The sequence below is a fragment of the Rattus rattus genome, chromosome 15 (assembly GCF_011064425.1).
Source record: "Rattus rattus isolate New Zealand chromosome 15, Rrattus_CSIRO_v1, whole genome shotgun sequence".
NCBI lineage: Eukaryota > Metazoa > Chordata > Mammalia > Rodentia > Muridae > Rattus > Rattus rattus.
The window spans coordinates 64,147,553-64,167,705 of record NC_046168.1 but is presented as its reverse complement, the minus strand read 5'-3'; the positions used below and the strand labels follow the sequence as shown (position 1 = coordinate 64,167,705).

The window sequence follows — 20,153 nt, the reverse complement described above, 5'->3', positions numbered from 1 at the left end:
AAAGGCTTGTACGACTTGGTGCGCAGTACACAAATGTCGCCACACTGAAAATCATCGATTTCTTGTGATCTCTAGGACTTCAGGTCTCAGTGCTGGAGTCAAATACCTGGCCCAGTCACCTCTTTTGTCCTGCTGATCCCCTGTACTTGCACTGTGAACACAAAACTCAGAGTTCAGCAAAACTAAGGGCTCTAATTCTCTGGCACAATAAGGGACCAGGAGGTGCCAGTGTCCTGTTCATCCCCCATTCCTCAGCTCTAAGGTCAAGTTCAAAACCAGAGTGTGTTCTAGAAAAGCAGTGTTCGACAGAATTGCAAAGAAAAACGGGGGCTGGAGGTAAAGACGGGCTGGAAAGGTGGTGGCGGGGGCGAGCTGGAATAGTCTAGAAGCTGAAGAGAGCAAACGCGATGTGACTGGTGAGCCTCCTAGCGATCCTCCTCCCTGATAGAATATGCGTGATCCGAGTCCTCACTCGCCTGGGAGCCTGGAGGCGTCGGAGCTGTGCGAGGAGCGCGTGCCCAGACGCACTGGGGCGCGGGGTGCGAGAAAGCCACGCGGGTCAGCGTGTAAGCAGGCGCCCCTGTCCCTCCTCTGACTCATCAGGTTAGGGAAACGCTCCTCTGAGCCCCCAAGCCAACCCCTACCCCAGTCCCCATCTCCTTCCAGGAGAGCGGGACCCGCAGGGCGCGCGCACATCAGACAGCAAAGCAACCAGTCGGCCCACAGTCGCCTTGCTGGGACCCTTTGGTACGAACTCTGGCCCTTGGTGCTGTGCTTAGCCACTACGAGGGGCAGGACCCCGCTTTTGGTTGCGCACCAACTCCCCCTCAGCATCTCCGTGGGGCGGTGCTGAGCCAGGAGTTGGCTGAGCCCGGGCACAGCGCCACCCGGCTGTCTCCAGCAGAACCCGGCGCCAGGGGGGTTCCGTGCGCTGTGCGCTGTTTCCCCAGCAGGTTCCTAAGACGACCTGCCTTTAAGGAGCGTTTCCCTGGGCGCGCCTGCCTCCCGGCGCCGTTAGCCGGGAACGTGCGGTGGGCAAGGGAGGGAGAAGCCGGTGCGATCGTAGATCCCCGGGAGACCTGGCCGTCTCTTTCAGTATCAGACAGCAGAGAAGCCGTCGCGGGAGCGCACTTCTCGGGGTCTCGCTGGCTCTGGGGCGCCTTCCTACTCGCCTGATCGGAGTGCGAGCCAGCAGGCATGGGGTGTTTGGGCAACAGCAGCAAGACCGCGGAAGATCAGGGCGTGGATGAAAAGGAACGCCGTGAGGCCAACAAAAAGATCGAGAAGCAGTTGCAGAAAGAGCGCCTGGCTTACAAAGCGACCCACCGCCTGCTGCTTCTGGGTAAGGCCGGGGTGCGTGGTAGCTCCGATCCCAGCGGCTCTCCGTGTCCCAGAGTGCACAGTCCTGGCCTCACGGGCACCGGCACACTGAGCAACGCTGGGCGCCGGAGCCTGGCCAGGGCGAACGAACTACTGCGAGAGCCCCTACGTAAGAGACGTTGGATAGCGACAGGATGGCCCGTTAGGAGGACATGGATAACCACCTTCTTTCTGTTTGTTCACAGGGGCTGGTGAGTCCGGGAAAAGCACTATAGTCAAACAGATGAGGATCCTGCACGTCAATGGCTTCAACCCCGAGTAAGGATACCCAAATTCTCTGTCAACTGCGTCACTTCACAGAAGTACTTTCTCCGCGGTTCTGTTCATAATGTAATAGATCTAGGTGGTGGAGAGGTACAAATCTAGCATTGAATTTGCTCCATTTGGGCAAAACCCTTCTTTGGCAATGTCTAGCTTAAAAAGTAAAGTGCTTGCCAAAGTACTATTTGTTAGGAATTCTTGGGGGAATTGGTCTTTAATATTGGTGTGGCGCTGACCCCTCAGCCAATACATTGATCCTTGATCCCTTAGTATCTGAAGAGGAGAGCCCTTGAAATCCAAGAATATTGGAATATGTTGCTTAAAGTGGCGTTTTAGTTGGGAAACCTCTAGGAGCATTCTTCAGTTCACTCCGAATGGCCTCCCGATGATTCACAGTACCTACTGCGATGTGTTAAGAAAAGCAGCCACTGTGTCGCGTTGGATGGTTTAGGGGACAGTTACAAGGAAAACTATCCACACATATGCAGTGCAGATACGGGTTTCTTGTTTAGTTGGTTTTGTGCCAAACGTTTTTTTGAACTAGTTGAATCCACCAGTGTAGACCTGCCTATAGTAAACTAACTATACTATATGGCAATACACCCTGTAGTACACCAACTTACATCTACTTCATTTTCTCTCAACATAAGGGATAGACCGGAATATAACTGTAGAGTCATATTTGTATGCACCATCCGTAGTAATTATTCAGATTCTGTGACCCTGACATTTGTTTGAACTGTAGTCATTTTGCTTTTTGCTTTTTGGGTTTTTTTGTTTGTTTGTTTTTGTTTTCTGTTTTGTTTTGTTTTTAAGCAGTAACATTCGATTTGTTTAGGGCACAAATTGGAGAGGGGGTGCGGTTTTTATTTCTGGGGTTAAAAACTTGGCAGATGCGTTGGGGGTTGGTGCTGACCTCTGGTGACACCAGATCTACCTGATGCTGCCCTCGCTGGAAATTTAAAATCTTAATTGGCTTCTATCAGTGAGGGGGTGAATGAAATTAGTAACAACTTCTCTTTCAACGCAGGGAAAAGAAGCAGAAAATTCTGGACATCAGGAAAAATGTCAAAGATGCTATCGTGGTAAGGACTTCCCTTAATGTCTGATCACCTAAAGCGTTGTAAGTTTTGCTAGACTCAGACTGGGTGAACAGGAAGAATGTATCTCTGATTACCATTCCTGGGATCCTTACCTGTTCTATCTCTCTCTCTCTGTTTTGTTTCCCTCCTTCCTCCTACTTTAGACAATCGTTTCAGCAATGAGTACCATAATACCTCCAGTTCCACTGGCCAACCCTGAGAACCAGTTTCGGTCAGATTACATCAAGAGCATAGCCCCTATCACTGACTTTGAATATTCCCAGGTAAGAAAACCTTTCCTGAAATATTAAAAGGTGGATCCACTTCTAGTGAGGTTGCCTACTGAGGAGCAGCACGAATTCTCTAACCCTTGTGCTTGTTAAAAATAGTAAAATAATAATTATTATTATTAACAACAACAACAATAATAATAATAGTCTTGTAAGAAATGCTCTTATGGACATCTAGATGGCTGATCATCAGCAAGGCAGCTTGTTTTTCAGACATGCTGGTGGTGCTTTTCCTCGTATGTTTTTAAAGCGCTGTCACACACAACAGAAACATAAATTACACGAGCAGAGAGAAAAGCTTATGGTGCATAACTGCCTCTGTGGAAATGTTTTTAAAAACAGTTTTTCTGGTTGCAAGATGAGAGCTTGCGTGATGTAAGTAACACAAACCAGCATTCTGTGTGTTATATCAAGCAAGCTACAGTGAGGTTCACATCTGCCGCACTGACAGCTGCTACCCATCATCCTTGTGCCAGCATTGCTAGTGCCAGAGGGAGACCAGCCAGTAGGAGTTGTTCCTTGTTTGATTTGCATGTCTTTAAAATATCCTTTACTACTGCAATGTAACAGATTTGAATCAAACTGTATACTAAGTTTCTGAGAAAGACATTTTTGCCGCTGCCGGGCCCCCCACCCCCTACCCTCCCACCCCCACCCCCCACCCAGAGGCCTGGAGCTTTGCTACTCCTCTCATCCCCCCCCTTCCTTCCCATAAAGTGCCATTCTGTAGGCTCTGTATCAGTTAACAGATAACTTGTTGCTTTTTGGTTTTGTTTTTGAGACAGGGTTTTTGTTTTGTTTTGTTGTGGTTTTTGTATAGCCCTGACTGTCCTGGAACTTATTATATAGACCAGGCTGGCCTTGAACTCATAGAGATCTGCCTGCCTCTGCCCCTCTAGTGCTGGAATTAAAAGTAAACACCACTACATCTGGCTACCAATGTCCTTTTAAAATTATTTTCATCCTTTAGTATGGATTACTTTTTTTTCTTATTCTGTATCTATAAATAACCATTATATTTTCATCCTTTAATATATGTTTGCTTCAAACATATTTGATAAGCATCAAAATATAGCCAGAACTAGCTATACAATCTCTGAAAAGCAGGTGCAAGTGACGCCGTGAGTAAAAGAAGTTTGGCGTCCGGCACAAGACACATTGGCTCTGAACTGTGTCTTTACTTATGGATAACTGGGAGCAGGATAAGGAGATGGGAAGGTGGGTGAAAGGTAGCAGGTGCTTCTGTCACATCCAGAAGCCCTTCCTACATCCAGCTGGAGCTGTGGGGCTTCTACTCTGTTCTCTGTGGCATTTTGTGCATTGAGGAAGTCGTCCAATCTGAAATCGAGAGTGGCATTCTCATTCTGCGCCAGGTGTGGGCCGTCCTGTCAGGGTTTCCCAGAGTCGTTATAAAAGATTCCTTACATCCCCAGAACATTTGCCCTTAGAATGTCACTGTCAGCATATGAGACGTTAAGACCGAGTGCTCCATTCTGCTGTTTCCTCCCTGCTTATCAACACCCATGGCTGATTTCTTTCTTTCTAAAATTCTCCCGTGCTGTCTCAGGCATCCTCGTGAACTGTGAATGTGCCTTTTGGGTTAAGTCTTACATATTTTAATCAAAACATAAAACTTGAGGAACCATTTTCTACATACACATAAGCTTTCATAAAATTATCGTAAGCCATATTTAATTATCCATTAAGTAAAAAAGGGTTTGATAGCAACTCATACCAATGTAATTAAAATACAGTGTGGAGGAAAACTCTTGTAGGGGCTGTCCTGTTGGGTTTTCAAATTTTCCTGTCCTAGCATTCTGTGTTTTTGCATATCTGTGCTCACATAATAGGGGAGTGTTTTGTTTATTTAAAAAAATCTAGACTTATAAAAATAAGAATTTAATACTAATAGAAAACATTGTTTCTGATAATGCTATCTCTTGTTTGATATACATTCACTCTTCTGAGATGGCATTTTATAGAATTTGGAGGATGCTGAGTGGAATTCAGGATGCAGGCTAGATGTGAAGAATGGCTTGTAGAAGGCAAGTGTAGATTTGGAGCTGACTGAAATTATACCGACATGAGATGGCGGGGTGATGTGGTGTTGTGGTATGGGGTGCCTTTCATTGGAGACAAATGGAAAGTTCCTGGGTTTTGTTACATTTTTGGGAATGGAGCCATTGATTGGACTATTCTTTGTATGTGGGTACTGAGCCTAGATTTCTGCACAGAAAATAGAAACAGGTTGGGAAAGGAGTGGGAAGATGAGAAGTGTTATTTTCCTGAGAAACTGGAGACCACCATTAAGACATCCAGGTGTGGGCACGAAGGGCCTGATGTGAGGGTTTGGAGTGCAGAGGCTGAAAGCTGGGGGTCCTCTGCACAGAGATTGTGAGGCGGGGTAGGCCGATTGGGAAAACTCTGGAGAAACCCTGAGGAGATGGCTGGGTTGCATGCAAGTAGCTGTCTAGGATACCATGGCAGGACACTATGAACCAGGGCAATCAGGTGAGGGGCACTAAGATGAGCCATTCAAGATTGAAAGAGACCTCCACCACAGGAAGTGTGGGGAAGGTAGATCTAATTGGCATTCAGGGGGCGTGGCTTTTGTAGCCTGAAAGTCAGGAGTGACTTGACAAAGATCAGCTGGTATGCTGAGAAGAGGATGCTGACTGGAAGCAGCAAGAGTATCCTGGGCTTTCCACAGGCTCTGCTGTGAAGAAAAGCCAAGAAGCAGAGACTAGGAAGGATATGAAAGGCACAGAAAAATCCGGGTTTGCCATGCACTCAGTCTCTAAGAAAATTCAGGAAGCACGGACCCAAGGGACAGAAAAGGCTTAGAGGGGTTACAGACAAAGGAAAAGAAAAAGCTTTGTTTCATTTACATGTGGATGAGAGAGAAAGAGAGAATAGGAGACAGAGAGAGATGTGGGGGCGTGTGCCTATCGTGGTGCAGAGAAGGTCCGGCTGTGCGGAGTCAGTTTCCAGAGAGATCACTTTTAGAATAAAAAATATAAAATCACATCTCAACGCATGTGACGTGTTCTTTAGCAAAGAGAGGGAAAAAATGGCAGTGCAAAGGAAAGGGGCTATTGACAGAAAGAGGCTATTGGCAAAGCCGAGAGAGAGAGAGAGAGAGAGAGAGAGAGAGAGAGAGAGAGAGAGAGAGAGAGAGAGAGAGAGAGATTGATTATGGGTGGAGCCTGGAATCTCACAGAGTAAGAAGATGGTAGGCCAGACTTCAAAGAGACTGTTCTTGAATATGAGGGAGGGCAAGGACAGGCATAAACCTAGGTAAGACGGTAGATGTGGGACAGGAAAGGGAATAAAGGTTAGCTTGCAAAAACCTCTTAAAACAACTGTTAAAGCAAATTGGCAAATGTCCTTAAAAATGATTATCTGGTTTGGGAATATTAGTGGTATTATTTTCGTGGTTATATGAGCAATGCATACTAGGAGATAAAGGTTATGCCCTTGAGCCCAAGTGATACCACGATTCCTTTCACAAACCAGAAAGCACAAAAGGAGATTTCATACCAGACGTCAGAAGCAAAAACTCCAATTGTCCCTCTAGCTACCTAACAAGCTATCTGCTGTCAAAAACATGAAATTTGGGGAGACAGGCAAGCACAGTATGCTAAATTTTAACATCAACTAAACAAATGCAAACATCCTCTGAAAAATATAAATTATATTGGACAGGAAAGGTGTGTCCTTTAAGCACAAATAATTAATAAACAGTTGCATAGTTACAGGTTTTTGTTTTTCATGGATATATCTAGATCTTATGTCATCTTGGTTTGAGAATCGGTCTACACAAGAATCATTTCATTAGTGGGTACCACGTACTTGCAATCAGATTTTGTATAGCAACCTGCACATCTGCAAAGGAAGAGATGGGAAACAGACTGGACAAAGAAGTTAAGCAAGACAAATGTGAACAGATTGGTTGATCACTAACTAGGAGAATGTTATGGTTGCCTCTCGCCCCCCCAAATCTGTCAACCTAGCACCAGACAAAGCCAAGGGTGAGGTGACTTCTCCACTTGAGTCATTTTCTCAAACATGTGTGGCATATTAGCTCTTTCTAAAATGTGCATTGTTAAGACACTTTCAAGACAAAGAAGGTCTTACGGAGAATGCAAAAGCAGAGCTGGTGTGGGGTAGGTAGTTGGTATAGCTGTCATCCTGCCATTCAGGAGGCTGAGGCAGGAAGATCGCAAGCTCAAGGGCAGCCTGGCCTGCATAGCAAGTTCCAGAGTGGTCAAGATTCTGGCTCAAAACAGGGAAAGGGAATAAAAGGAACAGAGAAGGAATGCAGTCTGTCAACTCTTTGGCATAGTCACCACCTGACCACCCTAAGATGTCAAGTCCATCACAAGTCCATTACCAACATAAAACAAGGGAGCAGGGGTTGTGGTTTTCCCTCCCTCCATGAGGGTGGGTCAGTGAGGCCTCCACAGCTATCGTGAACTCAGTCAGCATGTAGGTAGAAGGTGGACAGGGGGCCAGGAGATAGACTTTCCACGCTGTTTAAACGTTGCCTTCACCAAGTGTCTTTGACTGGTGTAGTCTCCACACTGGGGCCTCCACAACTCCCTGAGTGCGTCCAGATCAAAGCTGGAGTAGATCTGAGGTCCCAAACATCTTGAGTCTTAGCTACCTGTGTAATTTCTCTTCTGCTTTTGCGATAGCAAGTCTGTGTAGTCCTGGCTAGCCTCAAATCTATGTAGTCCCGGCTAGCCTCGAACACAGGGTCCTTCCTCTCTCCTCCCCTGTACAGAGATTTCAGGCCTGGACATTACGTCAGGCGTAAGCTATACTTTTTGTAAAAGAGGTACTAGGGACCCAACCCAGGACCTCATAAATGCTAGCTTGACACGTAAGCACTGCACTACTGTAATTTGTGTGTGTGGTGGGGGAAGGGGGTGTCAGGGGGTAGTAAGCTTGTGATTAATTAGTCTGAAGCCTACTGTGTAAGCCAGGGGTAGTGAGCTGTTCCACCAAGCCCGAGCTATGGTTATACTAGGATTCTCCAGCCTCAGTATCACAGCCTCGGGTCTCCCAACCTCCATCACCATGGCTGCTGGTGCTCCTTGAAACACAGCTGAGGAGGTAGCCAATCTCCTGCTGTGCTCCTCCCCACAGCTCACAGCAGAATCCAGCCTTGTGATATGCACACAGAAAACCTGTTAATCCACGGTGTGACAGATCATTTTGTATCAGGGTCATCCAGGACAGTGAGCGTGAGATGCCGGCAGACGGGTTGATGAGATATCGGGCTATTAAGGAAACATTCTAGTGCGTACAGCTAAATGCTAGCCCACCCTTTAATTCAAAGCACTGGGAATCATTTTCCCAAGCAGCTATCCCATCCTCTTTGAACTGATGAAGCCATGTGCCTGTTTTAAAAGAAACCGAAGAGAGGCTGGAGGTGCGGCTCGGTGACGAAGCACTTGCCTAGCATGTGCAAGAAGTGCACATCAAAACCTGAGGACTGGTGCAGCCGAAGGTGAAAACTATCACTTCCCTTAGGGAACTGAGATGCTCTCGTCTCAGCTATGGCCAGGGTTGAGGGATAAACAGAAAACACTCTATGGGGTACTCTTAGGGACTGGCTGTTCCCGGGCTGGGTAGGAGAGAATGGCTGCCTTGCAGGACCCGCAACAATGAAGGACTATGGGCCTGGGCTGCTTCAGCACTATCAAGGAGATTGAAGTGTGGTCACATCCCAGCATTCTCACTGAGGAAGGAAGCAGGAGAGGGAGCCGTCTGTCTAAGGGGCATCACACAGGACCACTGTGCTCATACCCCAGGCAGACCAAGTGCTTGCCGTGTGACTTCAAGACCATTCTTCTCCTATAATTTCTCAACAGTGCAGCAGAGGGGATCGTGCTACTCCATGTGGCTGTGACAGGGTTAAATATAGTGACACCCCGGGGCTGGGGATTTAGCTCAGTGGTAGAGCGCTTACCTAGGAAGCGCAAGGCCCTGGGTTCGGTCCCCAGCTCCGAAAAAAAGAACCAAAAAAAAAAAAAAAAAAATATAGTGACACCCAGGAGGCAGCCAGCTCAGGAAAGGTACACCTTTACTATGAGTGTTCTTGCTCTGTGTGAGAGAGATCAGGGAGAGTCGGGTATATGGTGTCTTCTGATTCCACCTCAGGCTACGGCCCTCATCCTCTCCTCATGTCAATCATCCCAGAGGTCCCGGTGGTCTAAGGAGATACCACTTCACAGCCAGCTCTTCCTTCGATCCGTAGGGAGCTAACAGACCCCAGAGCTGTCCCACCCTGCCGTGGGCATCATTCACAAGCAGTCTCTTTTGTCCCAAGCCAAGAGCCAGTGTCCCCTAAACCTCATAACACTCCTAAGGGACCTCACTCCTAAGTATCACAATGGAGACAAGCAAAAGACCTCTGACCTCTGACCTCTAACCTCTGGCCATCTCAGAAGACAGATTTCATGAGTCCTCCGAGTACCATGGCTGATTGACTCCATCTCTGTCTCTGTCGCCAGCTACCTCGGGTCCCACCCTCTACAGTATTTTAACATTTTTAATTTTCCCTTTTCTTAATTTCTTTGTTTGGGGGAAATGATTTGTTTTGTTTTGCTTTGCCGGTTTTTTGTTGGAGATACAGTCTCATGTAGCCCAGGCTGGCCTCAAACTCAGTATGTGGCAAAAGATGACCTTGATCTGATTTCCTACCTCTGCCTTCTGAGTATGGCGATTAAGGGTAGTGCTGTTATGCTGTTCATGGGATGCTAGGGTTTGTGCCCAGAACCCTCATGCACGCTAAACAAGCATGCTACCAACTGAGCTCTGAAAAAGACCCTTCACTTGGGTTTTCACAAACCACCACGGTCAGTCCCTCTTACTGATTTCCGCCCACCTCCATCCTGCTGTCTGACCCCGTGGTTTCCGAAGCTGCCTGGAACTAACCAGGCCTTGCTGGATTGGGATGGGGGTTGCTACTTAATCTTATTAAATATTTTAATTAAAATGATGTTCCATTAGGTAAAAATGTCTGTCCATGTTTTTACCCAAAATTTCAAAAGTCCTGACTAACCCTAGCAGTCCTCCTGTATCCAGTGAAAGGCGGGGGCTCTCCTGAACCTCCGCCTGAGGCAGGGAGATAACTCCGAGTACTTCACATTCTGATTGACAAACTCTTTGATAGTCAAGGTGTCAGCATTCAAAATTTTTGTAATAAAATATTTTTGGTGTCCCGGGGTGTACACTCTGCTCTTTTAAAAAGTTCTAGAAAACGTTCCTTCTGAAATGGAGTGAGACTTTGGGGGCCAAGGCAAAGGACTCTTGAGTTTGAGGCTAATCTAGACACTACCTCAACAAAATAATAATAATAAAATAGTAAATGAACGAGCTTCCTCTAAATTTGCACCTCTGGGTTGTTGGTTTGGTTTGGTTTGTTTTTTTAATTTATTTCTAGTGTTTGATGACAGTGGCAAACATTCTTAGAACTGGGACAGCCATATTGGTTCCATAGAGCATAACAGAAATCATACCTGGAATGAAAACACTGGTGCGTGCTGAGAGCTGGAAACATTTGACAGCTTCAGCTGAAGAAGCGAAGTCCCTGGCATGTGAGTTTAGTGTTTCTAGCCATCCGGGGAGCATGTGGCCCTTGGCCAACATGGAAGAAGTCTGTTTGGCCAGCAAGTGAAGATAGCATTAGTCCAATGGCTCTACCCTAGACAGTGGGTAGCAAGATGGAAGAGGGGTCATATGAGCTGAGCCTGCTTCTTTGCTGGCTTTTCAGTAGAGACAGGAAGTGTCTGGAGGTACAGAGGTGAACAGGGGCCGCACTTTGCTCAGTCTCACATGTTGGCATTTGGCAAGCATGGGAGGTTCACAGGTATTAGGAGTATGTGAAGGATGCCTTCCTTCCTGAGGTGAAGAGAAATCCCTCCCAGCTGGAATCTCTGCATCGATGTGGACAGAGCAGAGGCAGAAAGTGGCTCCTTGTGACAGAGGCTGAGGGCATTAACCACACCTGGGAAGAGGGCAAGGACAGGCCACTTGTGCCAACTACAGGACTGTCACTCCTCAGGCTTCACAGTGGTTCTCACCAGAAGGGAAGTGTAGGTTCCTTTTGGAAAAATGACTCTGGAATTCAACTCTTAGGTCTTCAGTAGAATGATGTTCTGAGGGGTTGGCATGGGAAAATGGTATTTCTTCTACCAGAAATTTTCACCTGGGCCTCACAGGACTTATGTCGAATCCTAAGGAAGGATGAACCATCCTTTGGTAATTCATATATAAGGTTTAGAGATGTCTCCTAAGACTGTAGTGTGTGTGTGTGTGTGTGTGTGTGTGTGTGTGTGTGTGTGTGTGTGTGTGTGTGTGTTTTATTATCAATATGTTCGCTTGCTAGTTTTATTTAGCACATGTTTGAACCACAGTGAGTAAGAGGAAAATTGTTGCTAGAATCTTCAGACTTATAAATCCTACAATGAGCTGGGAACATAGAGCTCAGCAGCAAAACCTTTGTTGAGCATGAGTAAGGCCTTGGGTTTGATTCCCAATGCTGTAGATAAAGTACTCTAGAGGAAACAGGGCAGAATGGAGACCACTGTGCTTTACACATGACAAGGCATGTTGTTGTATGTGCCTCCCAGTAAAAACTACTGTGACTTAGATGGGCCCGTGTCCTGAAACTATCATGGAAATATTTGTGTAAGAACAAGGTAGCTGGGCGTGGTGGTGACCGACTCTAATCCCAGCACTCAGAGAGCAGAGCCAAGCATACCTCTGTGAGTTGGAGGCTAGCCTGATCTACATAGAAGTCTACATTTTCAGACCAGCCAATGCTACATGGTAAGACCTTGTCTCAAAAATGGGAAGGAGGAGGGAGATTTATCCAGTAGCATCCGAGACTTAACTTACCCATTATTAACGGAATGAAGAACGTTTTTGACAGCAGACTCCTGTCTACCTTTCCTACATAACACGCACCAAAAACACTAGGAGTTGAGCCATGTGACTCTTATGTAAAGAGTTTGTTCTTAGAGAAAATAAATAAAGCAAGGCAACTTTTAAAAAATTCCTTGGATAGGAAGGATGTCATTGAAATCTCAAGTTCTATGAAAAGACTTAAACAAAAAAAGACTTCTGACATGAAGTTCGCCTCTGGTTACTTTTTCCTCGAAGCTAGCTTCTGGGCTTATCAGAGAGAAGCAAAGCCCGGGGAGGGAGCGCCTTGGCACCCTCCTTAGTCCTTGTCATCGCTAGCTTTATGTAACTGAGAGGAAATATTTTGAACTTTTCAGCCATCTCTTTGGGGAATGGCAGAAGGAACAGTAAGTAGGCTATTCTTAAGGCAAATTAAGCCTTAAGTGAGTCAACACTTGTGGCTTCTGAGAAACGCACACCAAGGTTTGGTGAGGCAGGAGAGTGGGGGTGTTCCTAAAAGGATTCTTCAAGCATTTGTGACTTTTTTAAATTTTTTTTTTTTTTTTTTTTGGTTTTGCATGGTGTCTGGTCCTAGTCCACTTCTCTTTAATCTAACGGTGACCAAAAGCAACTTGGGGAGGAAGCGGTTTAATTGGCTTGCAGGTTACAGTTCACCATCCAGGGAGGTCAAGGCAAGCGCCTGGAGACAAAACCCATGGAAGAATGTAGCTTACTGTCTTGTCCCCATGGCTTGCTCACCCTGTGCTCTTGTAAAACCCAAGTCTGCCTTCCTAGGGGTAGCACCGCCCACTGTGGGCTCAGTCCTCCCTCATCATTATTAGCTAATAGAATGTCTGACAGGTCAGTGTGATTGGGGCAATTCCTCAATTGGAGCTTCCTTTTCCCAAATGACTATTTAACCAGCACACTCACAGGGATATCGTCCATGAACGTGTGGGGATTGTTCCTTTACCTCTTAAAATAATTGTGTACTTTTATTATATATGCCATGGCCTGCGGATTGAACTAATGCAGCTTTCTGTGTGATAGTCTCTCTACACAAAGCAGCTTCATTTTTTTAAATTTTTGTTTTCTTGTTTAGGACATATTTGTATATGAAGCAAAAATCTGAAAGATATGAGTAGGAAACAGATTCTCTCATTGGACCTTCTCCCGGATTCCCATCCACATGTAGCATGTGACCTGTCAATCACCAGAGTGGTCAGGGCAGCACTGACTCTGAGTAACTGAGTAGCAAGTGTCATAGCAGGCTTTTCCCCCTCGTGCTGGATCTAAATCAGAGCTTTGAGCACAGCATACAAAAATGTGCTCTACCACTGGGCCACCTATCTGGTGGTGTTTTTATTTAAATTTTATTTTTAACTGAGATAAATTGCATTGCGTTCACCCTTCCTTGTCTTTTCTTTATCCATTCCCAAATTCTCCCTTTCCAGTTTCTTCCTTGTTAAGTGTGTGTGGAAATGTATGCACAAATTGTTATAAGCTGTAGGCACAAACTGTGATCAACCTTCTTAGTATAACAATTGCCTAACCTGAACTTGCAAGGGAGTGTCTTTTTCAACAAAATTTGATCCTGAGGTGAATTGTGTAGAAACCATCTTGGGGACTGAGACAAAATGCCAGAGTGTTTGGTTATAAAAATACAGAGCAATGATTTTTTTTTCAGCTACACATTCACTGTTGCTGTGTTAAATATATCAGCCACAGCCTTCATCACCCTGAGGGAAATCATGCATTAGAGAATTCCAGGCAGGACACTTGGAGGCCATTTGATCATGAGGTTTCAGGCAGGTGACTGCCCGTTGAGGAGAGCACTTTGACGAGTTTGGCTCATTGATTGTCCTTTTAGACCCATCCCTCTCACGGGAGTGGCCCATTCAACCCGTGCCTGCTGGCTTCTGTTTCTCAGCCTAGTCTGACATCTCCATCAAAGAATGAGTCTCTACCATCCCCTGAGTACCACCCTGCTTTCCTCTTACCCCTGACACTTGACCCTCTTCCTACCAGTTGTGTTATCCCTTCCTCAAAGTCTGATTCATCTGAAAAAAAAAAAACAACAAGAAAACAAAACAAACAAACAAAGCCATGTCTTCCACAACTGCCTTTGCGTGTTGCCCGGGTGCCCTTATTTACTCTCTGATTTAAGACTTCAGTCGTAATGACTTTGACCACTTACAAGTACTCACTTAATGCCAAATGATCAAAGCCCTAAGGAAGCAGGTTGTCTGCCCCACTTCCGACTCCTCCCAGCAGCGAGGGCCATCTTTTTTAGGAAATTGATTGATTTGCTGTAATACAAAGTGTTTTGTTTGCATACTGCCCTTTAATTTCTACAGGTCAGTCTTTTTTTTTAAGATTTATTTATTTATCATATTTATATATGTACACTGTAGCTGTCTTCAGACACACCAGAAGAGGGTATCAGATCTCACTACAAATGGTTGTGAGCCACCATGTGGTTGCTGGGATTTGAACTCAGGGCCTCTGGAAGAGCAGTCAGTGCTCTTAACCACTGAGCCATCTCTCCAGCCCTCTGCAGGTCAGCTTAACCGTGTTGAGTTCGCCACTGTGCCCACACTGGGGGGGTGAGGCAGCTGTCTGTGCTTGGGATGAGGCATTTGGCAACTGTTATGATCAGTAACTGCTAAAACCAGTGTGTAGCTTAGGCTCTGCTCTGTATTGTGCTTGGGACCAAGAACTACACAAGAAAGCCCAAGCCCTAACCTCCAAAAATGTTGGCTCAGTGAAGAAGCAGGTTGTTAGAAACATTTATGTGTAAGATAAAATAGTGGCCAATAAGAATAGTGTGATTCCATAGTGACTTCCTTACTGGGGACTTGACCTCCATAGTCATCCAGTGACTATTAGTGGTACATGAACTCAGAGCAAAGGCGTCATGACAGACAGCACCTGGCGGAAAGAGTTTCCTAGCTGAGAAAATTTCACCAGCAGAGCCGTGAAGAGGTCTTGGCCATGACGGAAAGAACCCACTTCCATTAAGATGGGAAGTGGGTTATAAAAAAAATATTGAGACTCAGAGAGATGGGATGTAAACTGCCAGTTCCACCTGAAATTTTCTAGTTGAGAAGTGACATGTGTTGGGGCTGGAGAGATGGCTCAGGGGTTAAGAGCACTGTCTGCTCTTCCGGAGGTCCTGAGTTCACTTCCCTGCCATCACATGGTGGCTCACAGCCAGCTGTACTGGGATCTGATGCCCTCTCCTGGCATGCAGGCATCCATGCAGGTAGAACACTCATTCATAGGCATTTTTTTAAGTACTATGAGAATGTCCTAGGTTCAAGATGTGATCACTTGGGACAAAAAGGCAAAATCTTTTGAGAAGGAAACCTGTAGAGTCCTTGATCCACCAGTCCAGGACTCCACTCCCCATCAGAAGTTAAGAGTGTGCCTAGCACAGCAGTTTGACCCCTCTGCTCTAGGGGTGATGAGCTTTGATAAGAACTCAGGCTGAGCCTGAGTCCGCACACTTCTTCCACAGGGCTTCTTCCACAGTAGGTGACTGTCAATTCGGTACACACCACATGGTGACTCAGTGTTTAAAGAAATGTTAATAAGGCCAGGTGTGGTGGCCCCTTTAATCCCAGCACTCAGGAGGCAGAAGCAGGAGAATCTCTGTGAGTTCAAGGCCAGCCTGTTCAACACAGAAAATTTCAGGACAGCCAGAAATACATAGAGACTCTGTCTCTAAGGAGGAGGAGGAGGAGGGAGAGGAGGAGGAGAAGGAGAAGGAAGGAAGAAGGGAAGGAAGGAGGAAGGAAGGAAGGAAGGAAGGAAGGAAGGAAGGAAGGAAGGAAGGAAGGAAAGAGACAAGACAGAACTATTATTAGTGAAAATACACGCAGGCACATTGTGTTAGATCTGCTTTATATTACAGAGCACGTTCATCGAGGAAAAGAGGCATAAGTGAATATTGGTTTCCTTATCTCCACTTAAACTTTTTCATCCCAAGAAACATTTTAGAATAAACTTCACCACAGTCTTCTCCACTCATGACTTTACCTCCTCATCCACGTGGGTATCTATAACACGTGTGTGTATAAATATGCACGCAGAGAGGCTCAATCACAGAAATGTTACTGAAAACACAAGCATTGTTTTAAAGATATTCTCAAGATGCCTCACTTAGTTCCATGACTGTTCTTCAAAAAGCATCTAAGAGAAACAAAGGCGGTGTTCGCTACAGTGTGTTCAGCATCGTCTCTAAAACGGGGACTCACATTTTCGATTCACTTCCCTCTCGCCACCACCCAAGAGGAACATGAGTTCTACCAACCATGTTTTGACTATAGAACCAGCCACTCAATGTCAACCAAGTGAGAAAATTTTGGCTAACATTTGTCCAAAAATGACAATTGTTATGAGTTTTTGTTTTTTATCATGTGTCACCAACCTACAAAGTAACCCTTATGGGACTAGAATAAGTCATTTCATTTGAGAACATACTCAAGGCTCCTCAACTCTCCTCCACAAGGCTATGCTCCTTACCTGAGCTCCTAAACGTTATCTGAATGTCCTGTTGCTTTACACACAGTGCTGGGGATGAAACCAGGGCCCTGAGCACACATTTAGAGAGCTCTCTTCCAGTGGTCTACGCCCCAATCCCAAGATATTTTTTTTAAGAACTTCTTATATTTTAAAAAATGCTCCTAAATGGTTTAGTTTAGTTTATATTTATTTATATTTATATTTACTTTCTTTATTATTTCTTCTTTTTTTTTTCTTTTTTCCGGAGCTGGGGACCAAACCCAGGGCCTTGTGCTTGCTAGGCAAGCACTCTACTACTGAGCTAAATCCCCAACCCCTTTGTATTATTTCTTCTTAAACTGTGTAATTAAAAACCAACGAAAAATGGCACTTCTGTCATTGGTAAGTGCCTAAGAGAGCCAAGCCAGTAAAATCCATCATCATTGTTTCTTATTTCTCAAGATGAACCTTATACTTGCTGGGGTAAACTGTATGGCAGAGCACTTGCCTAGAGTATATGGAGTGTGCACAGAAAAGAAATAAAGTAATGAGAGGCACATCATGTCATATTTGGATTCCTGTGACTGGAGACTAATGTCCTTCATTGAACACTAACGGTATTTTCTAAGTGGTCATTCAGCTCTGTTTCTCGGGACAATGATGGAATGTGCTGTGTGGATTGTGAACCCACAATTCAGGTGAGCAAGGAGTGAGAGCAAGGCTGTGTATAGCCTGGGTGGGACCACCCATTGTGTAGTCTTGGCCGAAGAGTCATCTGGTCTACCTTGGAGGTCTCTTGCTGTTACCATTCTTCCTGTGTGTTTTAGATTTGGTTTAAATCTGTTAGATTAGACTATAAAATTGTAACATATTAACTATTTTAGCTACTTTGTGGCAGTTTTGCATGGTTTGACCTTATAGGCTGCATGAGTTTCACCAATCAGTCTTTTGACATGGTCCTTTTTGTCCCCTGATTCTGGAAAGTAACCTTGCCAGTGACTGGTGAAGGAACCATTGACAGCCTCCCTGCCATGAGTAGGGCCTTCCCTTCCTGTGCCTCATCCCTGCCCACCTTTCCGTTCAGTTCAGTCAGTCAGTCACTCTCCCTCATCCTCATTTCCAAGCTTGTCCCAGCTGGAGCTATATTCTACCAGTGAGGTGACATGGGAAAATCTGCCAAAAGTTATATTGCCTACCCAGTCGAGGTATCCCCTTACCAGGTCCTGCACGCCACATCTCCACTCCCCACCTCCTAGATACCATTTGGTGACTAAGTCCCTGGTTGCTTATCAACAACTGTAGCAATTAGAATTCTATGGTCTGTCTAAAGGACCTTGTGTAAAATCACCCTGACAGCTCTACAGTGTGTGCTTAAGTTGCCAATAGATAAGATGGCACCCTGGGCAACCAGACTCTGAAATCATTCCCATAATCACCTTGTTCTTGCTTCTTGAGCTTCTTTTACTAGATAGATAGATAGATAGATAGATAGATAGATAGATAGATAGATAGATAGATAGAGGATAGATAGATAGATAGATCATATCCCTAAAACTAGTTGTACATATAGTTCATACAAAATTGTACCTGAGTGATTTTGGTAGCTAGAATAGGAGCATGCCAACACCAGTCAGGAGTACAGGCTTCATAGTTCCTCTCATCTCTACTTCATATCTGTACACCTCGTCCCTGGCATCTCTTGACTCAATATTTTCATCTGTGAAATGGAAATGCTAAGTGTAATGCCTCTCTCGTTAAGCTTTTGGGGGATCAAATACAGTACCTAGGTCTGAAGTACTTGACTGTGCCTGGCGCATTGCAGACAATGAGTGTCTGCCCTGTTCCTTTTCCTCAGCATTTAGTACAATCTTGCTGATGTGTGAAGTTTGCCTTTCAAGACGTTGCTTTGCACACCCCATTTGGGAGCTTTGCTATCAAATGCCTTCTACCAGGAGAATGCAAAGAGCCCAGCTGAATCCTGGAGGCATGTGGGTCCTCTCTCATTTTTGCATCCCCACTAGATTCCCCAAAGCAAGCAGCATGGCTGCCATGAAGACTGGACAGCAGCCTGTGACTCCTGTATCTAATGCCTCCACCAACAGGTGGCTGGAGGCCACACACAGGCACCCAAAGTGACGCATACTTCTTGGTACCACCCAAGAATAAGGTTTCTCCTGAATACACTGTCAGTCTTCGATGTTTTCAGGGAATCTCCACCTTCTGTGCCTTTCACAGTTCGGTGTAACATAAAAATAGCCAAAATGCTATACTTGGCAGAAAACAGGTCAGTCTGAAATAAATTAGATAGTTCCAATAGGAATGTAAAGAAAAGCACAATCGAGTCCTCTGGTTTGGGGTGAGTTTTTGATGTTGGTAAAGTGGTCTGAGGTTAGCAATATATGATGTTCACATAGCAGTGTATCCAGAGCCCTGAGTCCACTTATGAGAAAACAAGACCCAGGAGGGTGTGGGCTACCTCAGGTCAACACGGGTAATATGGGGAATTTTCCAAAATTTGAGCCTAGGCAGTCTGACCTCAGAGCTTGTCCTTCTTGGGCACTGCCATGAGGCCTTCCTGGGTCCATGTGGTACCCCAGTCAATTGGCAACTTGTCCAGTTCACCTCACTGTCCTTCGTTTTGATTTTATTTTCAGAGTTCGGGTTGGTGGGAATTTCTCCTAGTCTATGAGTGTGATCCTTCATCTCACCTCCTGAGCAATGCAAGTGAGCATGGGTGGGGCTCGCCTCCACCTGTGTCACATCTGCCTCTTCTGAAATACAGAGTCCCTGCAGCTGACGGGCCAAATGGCTATGCCTCAGTGGACTTCTCCTTGACCAACTCTGTGTGTGGCTTTTGACTCAGACAAGGCAACCATCGAAAGAATCACTGTGTTGCATTTCCAAACCTCTAATCAGCAGCTCCAGGGGGACCTAATTAGAATCCTTTATTCTGAGCACTGATAACCCCCAGGAGAAATTCAGTTTGCAGGATGGAGGGAGAGGAGAAGGAGAGGGTTTGGCCCAGCGAGTTGGGCTCCAAGTCTGTGCACATACAAACTTTCATTTATGAGAATATTTTTAGACAACCATTTTGAGGATAGTACTTAGTTGTACATACTTACTACTCAGAAGCCTTACCTGGGATACCTATATCACATGTGTATGTGCACATAACATACCCCTGTGAAACAGCCTGTGACAGTCCCCATAAAATAGATGAGAAAGGCCAGGCGAACTGCCTGCCCTCTTGTCACACCGTTGATGATAACACAGATATCACACAGTGAAGCTGGCACTAAATCCTACCTCTTAGCTATGATGTCAAAGGCTCCAGCCAGATTCTAGCCCTGTGACACATTAGAAATGAAGAACAGCGAAGAAACGCATAGCTATACATCAGTTAAGGACAGATATCACTCAGAGACATGCCCTGCTGGGTGTGCCAACATCACAGAGTACGCTTACCAAAGTTGACATGCAGTGGGCCAGCCTCCAAGGTAAACTCCATAGGAAAAAAGGAACGAGTTGTATCACCAATGACTGTCCATAGTGGACCGCACTGCACTGCGGCTGACTGCACAGCTGCTTGTCTATAGCAGTACATTGTGCTACAGTGTTAAGGGGCTTTCCTGCTGCCAGACAACTATTTAGTTACATTGTAACCATGTACGTGTTTGTTTCTTTTTGAGCTAGGGTCTCATATAGCCCAAGGAGGCCT

General features: G+C 45.6%; 1 protein-coding gene across 2 annotated transcripts in view; it reads left to right on the top strand.

Annotated features, from left to right (window-relative positions):
* The window catches only part of Gnal (G protein subunit alpha L), a 143,938-nt gene that overhangs the window by 48,720 nt on the left and 75,065 nt on the right, over positions 1–20,153 (top strand). Inside the window, exons 1-4 of one of the 2 annotated variants that reach the window (XM_032885457.1) lie at positions 532–1,342; positions 1,566–1,638; positions 2,672–2,726; positions 2,888–3,007. In XM_032885457.1, coding sequence (XP_032741348.1) covers positions 1,198–1,342; positions 1,566–1,638; positions 2,672–2,726; positions 2,888–3,007 — 393 coding nt within the window. In that variant the 5' untranslated portion in view covers positions 532–1,197. Of the gene's footprint in view, positions 1–531; positions 1,343–1,565; positions 1,639–2,671; positions 2,727–2,887; positions 3,008–20,153 lie in introns of those variants that run through there. The other variant, XM_032885456.1, reaches the window with a different exon arrangement.